Source organism: Centruroides sculpturatus, unplaced genomic scaffold (genome assembly GCF_000671375.1).
Source record: "Centruroides sculpturatus isolate CEXI.00-Female unplaced genomic scaffold, Cexi_2.0 scaffold1562, whole genome shotgun sequence".
Lineage (NCBI taxonomy): Eukaryota > Metazoa > Arthropoda > Arachnida > Scorpiones > Buthidae > Centruroides > Centruroides sculpturatus.
The window spans coordinates 1-16,470 of NW_019385832.1; the positions used below are offsets into that span (position 1 = coordinate 1).

The 16,470-nt window shown below is 24.3% G+C and overlaps 1 protein-coding gene across 1 annotated transcript in view; it reads left to right on the forward strand.

The window, feature by feature from the left end:
* Positions 1–4,622: 4,622 nt before the first annotated feature.
* The window catches only part of LOC111642402 (calcitonin receptor-like), a gene marked incomplete at its 5' end in the record, with an annotated part of 50,745 nt that continues 38,897 nt past the window's right edge, over positions 4,623–16,470 (forward strand). Inside the window, 3 exons of the mRNA XM_023388749.1 lie at positions 4,623–4,761; positions 4,904–5,017; positions 5,087–5,193. Of these exons, the coding sequence (XP_023244517.1) occupies positions 4,623–4,761; positions 4,904–5,017; positions 5,087–5,193 (360 nt within the window). The remainder of the gene's footprint in view (positions 4,762–4,903; positions 5,018–5,086; positions 5,194–16,470) is intronic.

Here is a 16,470-nt window from a genome sequence, read left to right on the forward strand (position 1 = left end):
ATATATAATATTTATATCTTTGTATAAACATAGTAAAAGTAAGGAATTTTTTAGACAAACAGTAAGTCGGATAATAGTATTAATGGATATGTTTCGGTATATCTTTTAATAAGAAAGTGGAAGTAAAGTATTAGCAGACATGTTTCGGAATCTCTCTTTCTTGTAAAAGAGCATAACATACTATGTAGAGTGAATCTCTTCAAATAAGAATGGATCAATAGCAACCGTATACCATGCACTACTGTAGTAGATAGAATATGGAGAGAGCTCATGACTTTTCCAATTCCCAAATGTAACAATTCTGTATGTTCGTAGATCCATTCAATGGAAACGATCTCATCCCCAAAACGATAGGTCTATTGCTTAAAACGAATTCTGTAAATAGAGCAGCATAGAATTTTGTATTCCTTCTTAACTGTAAATGCCGCATTTCTATTATTTAAGTATCCTGTCTTTATATTGATATCAAAACTTGGAAATAGGACAATTATTCTATCAATTTAGCTGTGTTTTATTCTATTTGTGGCAATCTTTTTAGTCCACGATGTATCAGATAGAACAGTAAGACTTCCTGTTTTCTCCAGTTCATTCATTATGTATTTTAAATTGTGTTAATTGTCTCGAGTACAACCAAAGTCTTCCAAAGCCAAATTCATTAATTCCACGTCATCGTTTTCTATTCTCTTAAAATAGCTCCATTATAAATTAGTATTCATTCTAGCAAACAATATTATGCTATTCAGTTACGTTTGATATACTTTTCTAAACTTTGGGACTTGGAAAAGTATATCAAACTTAACTAAAATTAACTTTAGAAATTCAACTTTTTACATTTAAATTCAAAGTTTATATATATATAAAATATATTAATATATTTCAAAAAGTAACCTACGTATTTTTTAATTTATTAAGTGTTGTTAATATATTTCTTTATTTATATTAAAATAAATGTAATTCTAATATTAATATCTTTTGAGATTGTAAATTAAATTATTATAATATTTATAAAATGTATAAAAGGAAAAAATTACATTTTCGTCTAAGATAAAGTAATGAAAAGGAATGTTAATAACATATTTTGTAAATTAATGCATAGAAAATTTCTCTTTTAGATACTATATAAAAAAGAAATTGTTATTCTAAAATATTCAATTTTTTAAAAATAAACTTTAGTATTTAATTAAATATTAAATATACACAAATAAGTAAAATAATGCAAGCTGTACTGAAGAGCTACTTCAATATTTTAACATTTAAATAGCACTGTAAATATTACTGAAATTATCTAAATTAATCGCATTATTTCTAAATTTCTGTAAGTTATTTTTTTTTCTTTTATTTAAATAGCCAAATAACCAATCTAATAAAATATAATATACATTCATATGAATTGAATACATATATTTCCCAGTAAAATAAATAATATATATTTTTAAAATAATGTAATAAACATTTGACAGAAACAAAATTCAATTTGTATTTTGTGTATTCTAAATTAAGTATTTTGTAATAAAATAAAATTTTATGTGAATAATTGTAAAATCTAAATAAAAAATTAAATGCTCTTCATTGTAAGAAGCATTATTACTTCTAATTTTTATATAAAAATTATATACAAATTAAATAATCAACACAAGAAAAACATAGATAAGATACTTATAATATGTAAAATAGTATATTTAGTAAGGAAGAGAATAAATTATTTAAAGACGAGGGAAATATTTTATAATAAACATTTGAAAGAAAAATTTTACATGGAAAGTACAGTACAACTGCGCTGTTTTTTCTTCTGACGGTAAATGAAAAAGTGCATTATGATTCTAATAACAAGTAAAAGATAAATAATTTTAAAAATTATTAATTTAAAGTTAAATGTTATATTAATATTAAAATATATAAACTTACATTAAACATATAAACTTATGACGTGATTAAAACATAGTAATAATTTATTATATAAATTGAATAATTGTATAATTAAAAAAAAATTAAATTTGTAATTAAATAGTAAATACAATTAATTTCATTTATAATTTACAAAATTCAAAAAAAGCTTTATATAAATTAATTAAATTAAAGTAAATTACTTAACTGAAGTTGTGTTGGCAATAACATCAACTACTTGTAATAGATGACCTATCCTGGAATCATTCCAAAATAAGAATAGGAAGATGTAGTAAATTACTTTCATATACACGTAATCACCGGTAATAATGTATTGGGCACGGATAGATATCACGTTATCATCAATGGAAGTACAGCAACAAATCTTATTTGTTATTATACATGAATAAGATTTTCTGTTCTAGGAAAACTATTCAACTAATCAATATTTGTTTATTTGGGTTAATATATTGAGTTAAAGAAGGTTTTTGTGAATATGACAAGTAATTTATAATCAATAAAATAAGTTTTATATAAAATAAATACTTTTAAAACTCGAACACTTTAATTATTTTTACTATCTCGACTGTATGGCGATCGGTTCACAATAATTACCCCTCAAGATTTTAATATTTTTGGACTCAAAAATGTAAACATTATGGGGAAAGTTGGGGATTTTCCTGTATGTGTGGATTTTATAGTCTGCATGTGTGTTTAGTACGATTTTTCAACCTACTTTGAAGCTTAATAACTCCTGCATCTTTTGCCGAAATTTTCTGAAATTTTGCAGGAAGCTTTGTATATCAGAGTGAAATATTTCTCGAAATTTTGAGAAAAAATTTTAGCCCCTTTAATATCTCACGAACCAATCTAAAGACCTTAAAGGTAATGGTAAAAATTATTAAGGACGAAAATAAATAAAAAATGCCGAGAAATAATTGAAACTATGTTTCAAGCCCTTCCTGAAAGTTTAAGTGAAATAAATGAGCAATACATTCTAAATTGTTAATAAGTTTTATAGTTTGAATGTTAATTTAATTCAATGTAATAAAATTATTTAAATATTTTTGAAACGTTAGTAAATATACCATAAACAAAATAATTACTGTAATTCTCTTCTATTGCTATTTATACAGTATTATCCTATTCTAAATATTTATGTGAATTCCTCGAGTTTAATGAGCCAAATATGAAGCTGTTAGTGCCTAGTACCTGGCATAAACTTTCTAAATTATACATAGATTAGATCTATTACTTATACTTTATAATAGATAAACTGTGGGCTGTAAATGAAATGTAACTTATACAATCAAATTAAATTCTTGCAAAAATAATTACCCTGTTAACAATATATGAGAATATTTTATATTCATTTTGATATTATATATTTAATGTTTAATTCAGAGAAAACATTTTAGTAATTATTGGGCTACAATTTGAAGAAATTATAGACCTGTAAATTCTCACTGTCTGTCCTTCCTTAATGTCGAGAGTAGATATAGAAAGAGTAGGGACAGTAGGCCCTGATTAACTATATACTTCCGTTCTATACCGGAAGTTACGTTTTTTCAATTCAAAAATTTTCCCAGAATGGAGTTACATAGATAACCAGCATAACTCTGTTGTTATCAGGAAAAGTATGATTTACAGGGGCAATCCACTACTAATTTGAGGTTGAGAGCATATATTTTTAATTATATAAATTAAAAATATGATTAAAAATTGCAGCCCGGCATTATGACGATGTCATAATTATTTTTTCTCGTTGAAAATACATCATCTTACAGTGAAATTTCGTATTTAATGCTTACATTTTACAGTAGTATAAACAAATTTAATTGTTCTGATTGAGAATTATCATATCATTATAATGATTAAAATGGCGCTTAAATGGTAATAAAATATAAATCAAAATGCCGGGTTGCAGTTTTTAATAATCTTTTTATTTAAAAAAAGTGTAATGTGACTTCCGGTCCGGACATATAGTAATCTTTCCTTTTATAGTCTTGACTTCCATCTGTATAACTCCTTTCACAAGATTACGAAGGACAGACAAACAGGCATTGGAAATGCATAGGTCTTCATCCCAATTAAAATATTTCTGAATAAATAGTTGCCATTATTTTTTAGATAATATTTAGAAATTTAAAAAAATAATTAGAAAAAAGTAATAATTACTTTTTCAAATCCGTAGAAAATAGTAAATTTTAAAAAATTTTAAACAGATTTATAACACATTTACTGTACCATTTACTCTCAAAAGTATTTTAAAAACATATTAATTTCTATGATTTTTAATTTAAAAAATAATTTAATTTACTCTCTAAACAGATTGTTTCATGAAAATTAATAATGCTCAACTCTTTCTTGGATATATCTGGCAATCAATATATATATATATGATATACTAAATAGTAAAGAAAAATATATAAAAATGTATATATTTAATGTACACATTTATTATAAAATAAATTTATGTGAGGATTATTAAGTAAATCATTTATACCATATNTTGTCAAAAGTACACCATTGCACACAACAGAAAGGGAGAGGTCAAAAATGGCTGAAAAATTGTACACCTAATCAATGAACGGTCCCATACTAATTATGCTAATAAGCAATAACATTCTTAATACATTAATTTAATATTAAAAGCTTATTAATTACTAATTGTAACTTTATCTAGTATCTGTAAGATATAATAATTAAATTATAATATTTAATTTAAATATTATTAGAATACGGATCAGGAATTATTGTTCTATCTCTTTGATGAGTTTGCAAAACTAGAAGAAATTCCTTACTCCGTTTCTGCGATCGAATATGCGTTCAATCAATGTATCGATAATGTATTATCTCAACCTCGGCCTAAGGATGGTAAGTTTATGTATAAATATTTTAAATTTTACCACAAATATCGATTGTTTCGCAAAAAAAAGTTTAGTGAGTGCACTTTAAAAATTCAAACTTTACAAAAGTTTTTGCGGTGATTAATTATAAATTTTAATTTAAAAAAAAGGTAGGAAATATTGCTTACGTACTTTCGATGGATGGGGATGTTGGAACGATACACCCGCTGGAGAGACTGCTTACATCACTTGTCCAACGTTCATAACTGGTTTTTTACCTGAAAGTAAGTAGTAAAATCAATATTTTTTAATAAATCAAAATTAATAAAAATTTTATGTAAATTGTGTATCAGGATTTGCTCACAAAATATGTAACGAAGATGGGACGTGGTACAGACATCCCCATACCAATCGCACGTGGTCTAATTATACGACTTGTATTGATCAGGATGACTTATCGGTTAGTTTTGTTTTCATTTTATTTATTAAAAATTAATGTTCTATTTTTACTTTATTGGTTAATTAAGTTTTAAAGTGTAAATTCAAACGATTAAAATAAAAATTAATTTAGACAAACATAATTTTCTTAATTGTGTTTCTTTGGATTGCTACAACAAAAGTAATAATACTCATTAGTTCCAAAAGAAATTTTTTCTGTGTTTTCTATATTTTCTATTTATTTTTTCTTTCTTTCAAGGGTCATTCCATCTTTTTGAAAATAATTGTTTAAAAAATCGAATTTTTTTGCGGTATCATAGTTACAGAAAAATAAAAGTAACAAGTAACAATAACGAAAGCTTCTGAATTATTTTACTAGAATTTAAAACAGGAGGAGAGGGAAAAAAAAACAAATCCAATTTTCGAGATTTTGTAACGCGAAATCTTTGTGCACTTTAGTAAATGAAAGTAGTTGAAACTTGATGAAATTTATGTATAATGTGGATATTTCTAAGCTTTGTAAACAAATGATGGATAAAATTTAAATAAGCCTATTTAAGTTAAGCAACAGGTGGTAGAAATGAGTTGCTTTACTTTATCATAGCGCTTTAGCAATATGAAAAATGGAGATCTTTAATGGAAAAATATCGACAATGCAAAATAATTTGAATGCCCATTTAGGGATATTAAAAATTTCATGCTTACATTTTAATATAAAATTAATTATGCGTGATAAATTTTCTCGTTATATATTTTAATTTAGTCAATTTTTATTATGTTCAAATATTATTTTTGTAAATTTAAAATGATTCTTTTGGTTGATTACTTTGTAATTTTTTTTATTTTATCATTTATTTCAAAAAATTAAATTATTTATACAAAAATTTTTATTTATTTTTTTTACAATACAGTTTAATCTATTGAATTTTAAAATGGGTTAATTTTAAATTTAATTGTTTAAATTATAATAAATTGGTCTTAAAACAAAGAAGGTCTTCTTTTTTTTTTACTAAAATTAATTATTTATNTTTTGATCTTAAAAAATATTTAACTTTAGAAGAAGAAAAAAAGTTGTTAACCGGTACAAAATGATGCTAATTAATAAGAGTAAAGTCATCCTCTAATTTTTAGAAACCTTTTATTGACAGATCTGGCTTAAAATTAAAAATACTTAAGAAAAGGAAAAAAAAATTAGGAAGGGGAAAAAATTAGAGTCTAGAGTAAAGTAATAAATAGGAACAATGTAATTTTTATCAATTACTTATTCCTAACTCCAATTAATACTTCTCTTAAAACTTAACAAAGAACTTAAAGAGAATGTTTAATTGCTTTTTGCAACATTTCCTTTACAATACGCGCAATTTCCCTAATTACTTTTTCAGAATAAGAAGTGAGTGCTTAACACTTTTCTTTATTTTTTCAGAAAAAAAATAAATAAATAAAAGTTCACGTTAAGAAGAAAAGAAAACAGACATGTTTACTTTTTTTTAAGATTATATTTTCTTATATTCTGTTCTTATATACTAAGAAGTATTTACGTGATTTTAAACTTAAAATTTTATATGTTCTACAAAAAAAAAGTTAAGAAGAACTTTAAAAAATTATTATTTTATTCTTTTTTTAAATTTAATTTAATTTTAAATATTTAAGTTTTAATTTTTTAACATTTATTTTTAATACTGATAATAATTAAATTATAAATAAAGTGAGTGTATTTTAGCAATAATTTATGTGTAATATGAATTAAATTTTTTAAAATTTTTAATAAAATGTTTTAAAATGAATTTTTTAATGTTATTATTTTATTTTTATCCATTTCTTTTAGTCTCGTAATTTGATTTAGTTAATTAAAAATAAAAATTATTAATTAATAGTTAAGTTTCTTATAAATATAAAACAGTTTTGTTCTGGATAATTTTTTTTATAAGAATTTCCTGAAATAAAAAGCGATAGAAGCTTGAAAAAATATCTTTGAAATTTATCATAAAATACAATAAATTAGTTCTAATCTATAATATTGATGACCCAAAGCATTATTCCAGAATTAGAAGGTCATCATGTCTGTATCTCTGTTATTAGTTGTCATCTCTTCTTTCAAATTGTTGCCTCAATTCATACTGTACTATCATTATTCTGCCATTCAAAGAAGTTCTGATATAAGAGAATTACTTTGTAAAAATAACGCTACTTCAGTTATCACTAGCAAGCTCATATATTACTCTTGTATTATAGTAGAATAGCGTTGTTTATATTGGATTTGTTGTTGTAGCTCACAAGTTTTTTTTTTTTTAATTTATAGCTTTACCACACTCGTTACATCAGCTTTTATTATTAATTTAATATGTTTTAGTATAATGAAATCCTTTTATGTATGATTAAATTTAATCACAAAGTAGCATCAATGATGATCATCTTTGTTATAAAAGTCAGACGGTATCTTCGCTTGGTCAACGTCAAAAGCATCTGGACATCACCTATCTGTACAGTAGTAGAATTCACTATCTCTGTTACGACATGGCCATTTCCCTTTTTCTTTTCCATTGGATTCAGTTTCTTTGACAAGGCGTGATCGGAAATTGTAAACAGGAATCGTTTCGTCCGGTTGGATGACATTGGCGGAGGATAAGAAAGGATGCTCTATTTCCGTTTGATACCCAAAAACTTGAAAGCACACACTATCCATAGAAGAGAGAAAAAAATAAAGTTTTATTCGGTAATGGTATAAAACACAAAAAGTTTCAAGTAAATAACCAATAAAGTATTTAATATCATTTAAACGGTATGACTTTAAGTAAGAAAAATTAATTATTTTAAATTACGTGTATAATTTAAGGATGGAAGGGCGTCAAAGTAAAAGTACAGTACATCATTGTACGTACACATTTGAGAGGGTAGAGACATTGTCTACGTGGACATGCCGTTAATAGTATTAATTGCATACAAATTTGTTTTACATCATTAGTAAAAAAACTATCAGATAATATTTTCAGAATTTTTGTCATTTTTTCAGTTTCGGGGTGATCTGTGAAATATGGGGCACGTAATTAAAAAAGAAGGGATTTCCAAAAATAGACAATTGTATACAATAGAGGGAGAGAGAGAGAGAGGGCGAAAAGTTATTCAAAAATTGTATTCGTATAAGGTAACTTGTTAAAATTTAAGTTTTCGAAAAGTATGAAAATGAAAGAAAAATATTTTAATAAATTAACGCTGGTAATGATGATATTATTGTCTATTTACTTTACAAAATGTCAACATAGTACTCCTTTATCTTCATCTCCTCCTCGAGCAAACATTTCTTATATTATCTTCGATAAAAAGTTAATTAAGATTTTCGCTTATTCTTTAATGAAACGATTAATGAAACTTTGTCAAGTTTTATATATTACCTACCGAGATAACACTTTTTAAATTAAATTATGTAGGTTGTAAGCACCAAACGAGGAAAAAAAAATTAGATATCTAACTAATTATATTCGAAAACAATTTTATTTGTTTAATAATAAGTTTGGCTGAAGACATTTAACGTTTCTTTTAATGTTTAATCCCACTTCTTTTCTATTAGAATTTAATTTTAAATAAAATAAATTAGCTTATTATCATAAATAAATAGTGCTGAAGCTAATTTAAATTTCGTCATTAATTTTTCTTTCACTTTCTTTTCAGATCTATTAAAACGCGATAAAAGGAGACAATTGAAATTTAAGGAAAGAACATCTGTAGACAATTAAGAGTAAATGCAAAGGTAATGCAAATCAATCAACGTTTAGCCCTTCATTAACAGCTGAGATGAGAATTGTTTCAAAGACATTGGTCTTAGATCTGGCACGACAACAAAAGCTTTATGCTCCAACTACTTAATTATCTTTATTAGTATCATGCATTAAGTCATTCTGTAAGATTAATGATAATTACTTGTAACAAGAAGCTGCGGATAAAGAGTTTAAAATGGCTAAAGTTTCATACATTTAGGTTATCTGACTTCGATTAGTAAGGTAAATCTATCGTAATTAGCAATTAGGAAGAATCTCTTATATATTAGTGTTTAGCTACAGATGATGAATGTGCAGTTAAGACTCTGCTTCACATTTAAACACGTCTTATCGACAATAATCAATGTTTGAAGAAAATATTTTATAATTATATACTGTTCGACTAAAGTTTTTGTAAAATTTTACACCATTAATTTCTTAAGTTTCACTTCAATGTAATATATTCTAATAATATATTTTTGCTAATTATTTGTGATAATTTTTATACATTTTGAAAAACACAGTTGTGGCCCAGAAGACAGTGAACTAAGATATATTTTCATTTCAGGAATCGGTTAACTGATTTTTGAACCGCCTTTTAGCCTATATATTACTTACCATATATATTAATTTAACAAATTGTTATAATCTAGATATTTAATTAATTTTTTTTAAAATTATTCATAACAATTATTTGTTAAATTTTCAAAGAAAATAAAAATATTTTGCATTTTATATTTTTTTAAAAAATATTTCATTATCCAAACGTTACAGATAATCAAACTGCAATGATAACAATTCGTAATGTTTGAAATCATTTTGTATTCATTTATATGAATAAATCTGTGTTACTTATATTCGAGAAATCGTGAAATTTTTTTCAGGTTTTCCCTTTTCTATATAGAGTTTTTAAGAGTAGGAACACTACCAAAATTTAAATTACGCTTCATCAGTTTTTGAAACTAACTGGTGGATTCAGATATTAACTATAAATAGCATATATCTAATAAATAAATTCAGTATTAACTTGAAAGCAAAGTAAATTGGTTCAAAATTGAATGTGAAATAACCTCATTTGCATACATTTCGAATAAATGAAGTAGTTAAGTTTATAGGAAACATTTAACTATCACTAATAAATTAATACTAATGATGATATATATCCATTATAAAACTTAACTGACGTATAATAAATAAGTAAATTGTTGTTAAATATGGTATTTTTAAAAAACCAAAATAATTAGTTTTGTCAAAAACTTCAATAGAAGAGTATCGTAAATTTGTTATGCTTGAAGAAATAGGCCTACATATATGTTTATCTGTGCCTGAACAGCATGAATTGATGATAAATAAAACACGTTTTTTTTTTATATTTTCAATATTAATATTAACATAGCATTTAACTTTAAATTGATAATTCTTTATATTATTTACTATCAGTAGAATTCATAATACTCTTTTTTCATTTAACGCTAGATGAAAAAACGGCGCTGTTNAAATAAACAGCTTATAAAGTATTAATCAACTGAAAGTACACTTTACGTTGATTTTATTTTTTAAATAAAGTATAAACTTTCGTGAAATAATATAAATAGATATATATTATTAACGAAAACATTTTTATATATATATAAATATTTTAAAGCAATATTTATATAAAATTTTAAGTTAATAAAAAGCCGTAATAAAATAATTTAAGATAAACCCTAATATAAATAACTGTATTAAGTTAGTAGAAACGTTTACTATTTTAAGATTTTATTCCGTTATATACTGTTATAAGTTACATTTTATCTATAATGAAAGAATAATTGGATATTTATTGGGTTGCAATTTTCAAATTGTAGACCTATAGCTTTCATTGTCGTCCGGCTGTTCGTCCGCCCGTCATTCATTAATCTCGAGAAAATAGTTATGTATATGAAAATCGATACCATAATTAGAAAGAGTATGAGCTAACGGCCCGGATTAACTATATACGAACGTTCAGTTTAGATCGAAAGACACGTGGTTTCAGTTCAAAATTTTCTCAAGAACGGAGTAAGATGATCGGCATTACTCGATTGTTATCAGGAGAAGTATGATGTACAGGGGCAAGACACCACTAAAATCCATACAAGAAGACTTAAGGGCCAAATACCCCGATTATCTTTATAAGAACTTTCGGTCTAGACCGGAAGTCATGTGATTTTTTTAAATTAAAATATTATTAAAAATTGCAGCCCGGCATTGTGACGATGTCACAATAATTAATCGCTCGTTAATTATAAAATTATTTAGCAGATTTTAATATATAAAAATATTAAAAATTATTTGAGTATCTTCCACAAGACACGTTCGCGTATTAAGCAAAGATCTTTATTCTACTTTCGTGTCTTCACAAGATATGCATTTCGAGTATGTTATTTCATACTACTTCTCAACGTACAGAAGCATTTACTGCCCTGTGCAAAGGATTTTTATGTAGAATAAATTAGAAATCACTCGAAATAACAATTAGAAACAATACACGGCATGTAATTAATCTATCCTTAATTTAACCAAATATTTAAATATTTAATTTACTAAATTACACATTAAAGTGTACGGCTATTCTTCTTCGCGGCTCGTATTCATTTTATTTGAATTTCTACGAGCTTCATCCAAGAAAAACCAACATTCTCATCAAGGTTTTATATTCAGGAAAATTTTGTAAAGAAAGAGCGTAAATTAAATATAAAAAAAACAATATCAATACAGGAGATTCAGTAACGTACAAACCATATTAAAATACCTCACGCCATTAATGATTATTGGATCAATAAGCAGTCAGAAGCAAAGTTTATTAAGTAAACATGCCAGAAAAATCCCAATTGAAATAACTACTACTTCTATATCGCCATTATCTAACTGGATAGGAAAATGAAAAACTTCTTGATATGTTTCATTGTATTGGATGATGGAAAAAAAAGGGGAAAAGCAAAGTAGTACCTCAGTGGCGCTAACTACCAGTGATTTGGAGCTTTGCCAACTCACAGACAGACAAAACTAACCCTTGTTTCCAAACACGTCAATATATCTTCTTTTATGATTCAGATAAAACTGTAGCTGACAATCGTATAGAAGGGAACAACTGTAACTTGACATTCACCCTTCTTGCGATGTTAACTCAAATTTTCGACTCGTTCCAACTCTTGTGTTTAAGGCAAGCTTAACTAAATTGATCATTTGAATTATCTTTTAGTAGTTTTTGATAAATTTTTAACGAAAATAGTCTAAAAAATTAATGAATTAATTTCATTAAAATTTCAAAATTATAACTTGTATAAATTATGTTTTATACTTTTTTTTATTTTAATAAATCTTTATCTTGCTCTTGTTCTAAAATTGGTAAACTTACATACATAATATTAATAAAAAAATTAATTATTTTTCTGTAAAAATTTTCGTAAAAATTCTTTTCTTGTAATCAACATAAATATATTATTTTATTATTCTAGTTTTCACGATAAATTTGCCGAGTATAAGAGTAAAAAAATTTTCCAATCTTACACTGAGTTATATGAAGAATTTTGTAATGAGGATTACCTAATTATTCTCACTTATCGCACGCTTTATTAAATATATAATACATTAAATATCATATAAATAATTTCAAGCATATCTAATAAATTCCTTTTTCAAAACTCGAATAATATCATCCATATTAGTTGCTTCGTAATAAATTCATACCATGTAATTAGTTTCGTATTATTGAATCAAATGGGAATAAGTATAGGATTATTGAGGTTTTAAATAATTAAACTTATTTGTAATTAACTGATAATACTTTAATTTAGAATCCAACAATCTTATTTCGTACGAGATGAACATATTTTATATTTTTAAAAAACGTGTTTAAATTTTATATTGCAATAAAAGTATTAAAAATAATCGAAAATACATATTTTCTATGGTTTTTTTATGGCAATGATTTGTTGAAATTTTTATAAGAATACGAATTATTTATTTAAATAATGCAAAGAAAATTCTAGAGCGAATTGAATATAAGAACTAGCTATACGCCCTATAGGAGATCAAAAATAAAAGGAAAATAGAGAAAGAAACGGTAGAAATGTCCATAAAATTTATAAAAAATTTATTAAAAAGAAAAAAAATACACTATATTTTGCAAGTAGAAAATAAATCCAAACTTATAAATTGTTATGATTTGAAATGATGTTAAAATATATAACGCATCCAAACAAATCTTGAAAAGACTATAGAAACAATAATTTCAAACATTTAATATCATGAAATATCGATGAAGATTCTTTCAACTTTATCTTCACGAGTGATATCAGAAATAAGACATTGAGAAAAATACATAAATTCGAAATTGTTGGAAATGTTTTCAATTTTATTTTTCTCTTTTAATATTTTTTTTTATTGATCGATCATGCTAAAAACCAATTGGAAATTCACGAAGAAAGTTATTAAATATGTAAAAACATATTTTTGTTTCTTAAATTTCATTTGGAGATTGTAAAGAAAATTTTTCATCAAAATTCAGTTTTCTGCTACGAAAATATGTAAATCTGATACGAAGAAAATAAATAAAACACGAAAATATGAAATAGTTCGAAAATTAGAATATGAACAATCCTGATTTATTATTTTCGAATAAAATTAATATTTTATATTTTATATTCTAGAAAGATAAAGTTTCCAAAGTTTCTTGTATACAAAAATTATAATGGAAAATTTTCTTCACGATATAAGTATAAACTTAATTATTCTTAATAATGAATGCTTTGAAAATCTTATAAACTCGTAAAACATGGTAATAGTTAAAAATATATTTCATGTAATACTATTTATTTAATTTAAAACATGTATATAACATTTACTACTGTTAAAGCTCTCCTATAGATTTTATCGTTAGGCATTAGATATTAATGTCCTTTATCCTTTAAAGTAAATTTTCTAGATGTGTGAATTACTTTATGTTGAAAATGTAATCACTTTGCATAGAATTCAATCTGCGTTTTATAAATCTTTCATCAGTAAACACTCCAGATAACTCTAATAAATAATGTTTACATTATAATCAATATGAAAATCATAGTTTCTACTCACAGATTACATGGACATCCGCAGATGGGGTCAAACGGGACACTTCCCCCTTGGATCGAATAAAAAATTTCACAAATTATAATTGTAAAAGTAATTGAGATGTGTAATCTTATATTCTCGACCATGAGAAACTTTATCTATCTTTTCGTATTGATGCAATACTGTATTTTGTAAACTACTTGTGAAAAAATCCCTAAATTAAATAACATATGTCTGCAAAAAATATTTTTTTGCAGCTGCATGGAATATTTTTGCTGAATTATATGTTTAAAGATCGAAGATTCTAAAAATGACTTCCGTAACATCCCATCACGTATAGGTTTTTTGCAAAATAAAAACAAATTTTTGATAAAAACTCTTATAACATATTTAGTTCATTGTAATAAATATTTTCTTACAACTAATCAAAAAATTGTTTCTGATATTTATACACAATTTTAGGTCTACTCTTTTTTTCTTATGAAACCTTTTCTTCTTCTCTTTGATGCTTCTCCGAACTCGTTTCCGATTTCCTTCTCTGGTTTCTCGATTGAACATTCAACAGTAGTCAGCTAACATATTGAGATCCCATTTTCCTTGGTAACGTCTCTCAATATCACGGACATCCTGGTGAAATCTTTCACCCTGTTCTTCATTGTAGGCTCCCAAGTTTTCGGGAAAATAGTCAATATAGGAGTGTAAGAAATGAACTTTTCAGCTCATCTTGCATCCTTGAGCTTCATACGCTGTCAGCATGCGTTGTACAATGGTTTTGTAGTCAGGGTTCTTAGTATTCCCAAAAACTAATGCACTACATTCTTGAAAGAGTCCCATGCTTCTTTATCTTTTTCTCCCATTGTTTCCAAAAAGAGGGGATCAGATAAAGGGGATGTTGACTTGACTTTTCACTGTGTATTCATCACAAACTTAACAGAAGCTGTCGGGAGAAATTACACAATTCTGGGATCGGGGAATCTGGTATTTTTATTTCGGGAATATGGCTCTGCGAGCCATATTCCCGAAATAAAAATACAAGCACAGTAGCGTTCGAATGCTGGATATAAACTGAGTGTGGCATTAGATGGCCAGCGAGATACTGAACTTATTTAGCTTGTTGAAACATGATCTAATCCAACAATAGGTTGTTTATATTTATTCCTAGTATCCCAGATAACATGTCAAAACATGATCAACCTCACCAGTAATATTATTCACTATCAACTTTTAACCTGTTTCTACACGATCATGCGACCTTCCTAACCCACCTCCCCCTACCACTACTCTCTTTAACCATTAACATTTTTATTTATTTATTACAAAGTCCAGCTATAATTGATAGAATTAATGTGAGAAGTCTTCATTTTAAGGCCATTTTTTAAATAAAAAAAATTNTTTTTTTTTTTTTTTTTTTTTTTTTTTTTTTTTTTTTTTTTTTTTTTTTTTTTTTTTTTTTTTTTTTTTTTTTTTTTTTTTTTTTTTTTTTTTTTTTTTTTTTTTTTTTTTTTTTTTTTTTTTTTTTTTTTTTTTTTTTTTTTTTTTTTTTTTTTTTTTTTTTTTTTTTTTTTTTTTTTTTTTTTTTTTTTTTTTTTTTTTTTTTTTTTTTTTTTTTTTTTTTTTTTTTTTTTTTTTTTTTTTTTTTTTTTTTTTTTTTTTTTTTTTTTTTTTTTTTTTTTTTTTTTTTTTTTTTTTTTTTTTTTTTTTTTTTTTTTTTTTTTTTTTTTTTTTTTTTTTTTTTTTTTTTTTTTTTTTTTTTTTTTTTTTTTTTTTTTTTTTTTTTTTTTTTTTTTTTTTTTTTTTTTTTTTTTTTTTTTTTTTTTTTTTTTTTTTTTTTTTTTTTTTTTTTTTTTTTTTTTTTTTTTTTTTTTTTTTTTTTTTTTTTTTTTTTTTTTTTTTTTTTTTTTTTTTTTTTTTTTTTTTTTTTTTTTTTTTTTTTTTTTTTTTTTTTTTTTTTTTTTTTTTTTTTTTTTTTTTTTTTTTTTTTTTTTTTTTTTTTTTTTTTTTTTTTTTTTTTTTTTTTTTTTGTTAAGATTTCTTAAAATATTTTAATTTGAATTAAAAATTTTTCTTTGAAATTAATAATTTAAATTTTATCGATTTTAAGAGAAAAGTTTTGAAAAATTGTCTTATTATTTAATACTTTTATATTTGATTCTCTTTCTATAATTAATTGCCACATGTCAAATATAAATATTGTGTTTAATTACATATCATTTATGTCAGTCTTTGTAATCTATATAAACCATATTCATATCAGCTAAAATAGTGTGTGATGGAGGAATTTAGTGATGACAAATGAATTATTTTTCTTAATTAATGAGTTATTCTTTCATTTTTGTAATAAAAGTGATTTATTCTTTTATTCTATCATTTTTCATTATACTTATTTGATATAAAAATGATTAAAAAAATTATTTATTTCATTTTATAATAGTTAAAATATATGTACAATTAAGACAGTACGTTAAAGATTATAT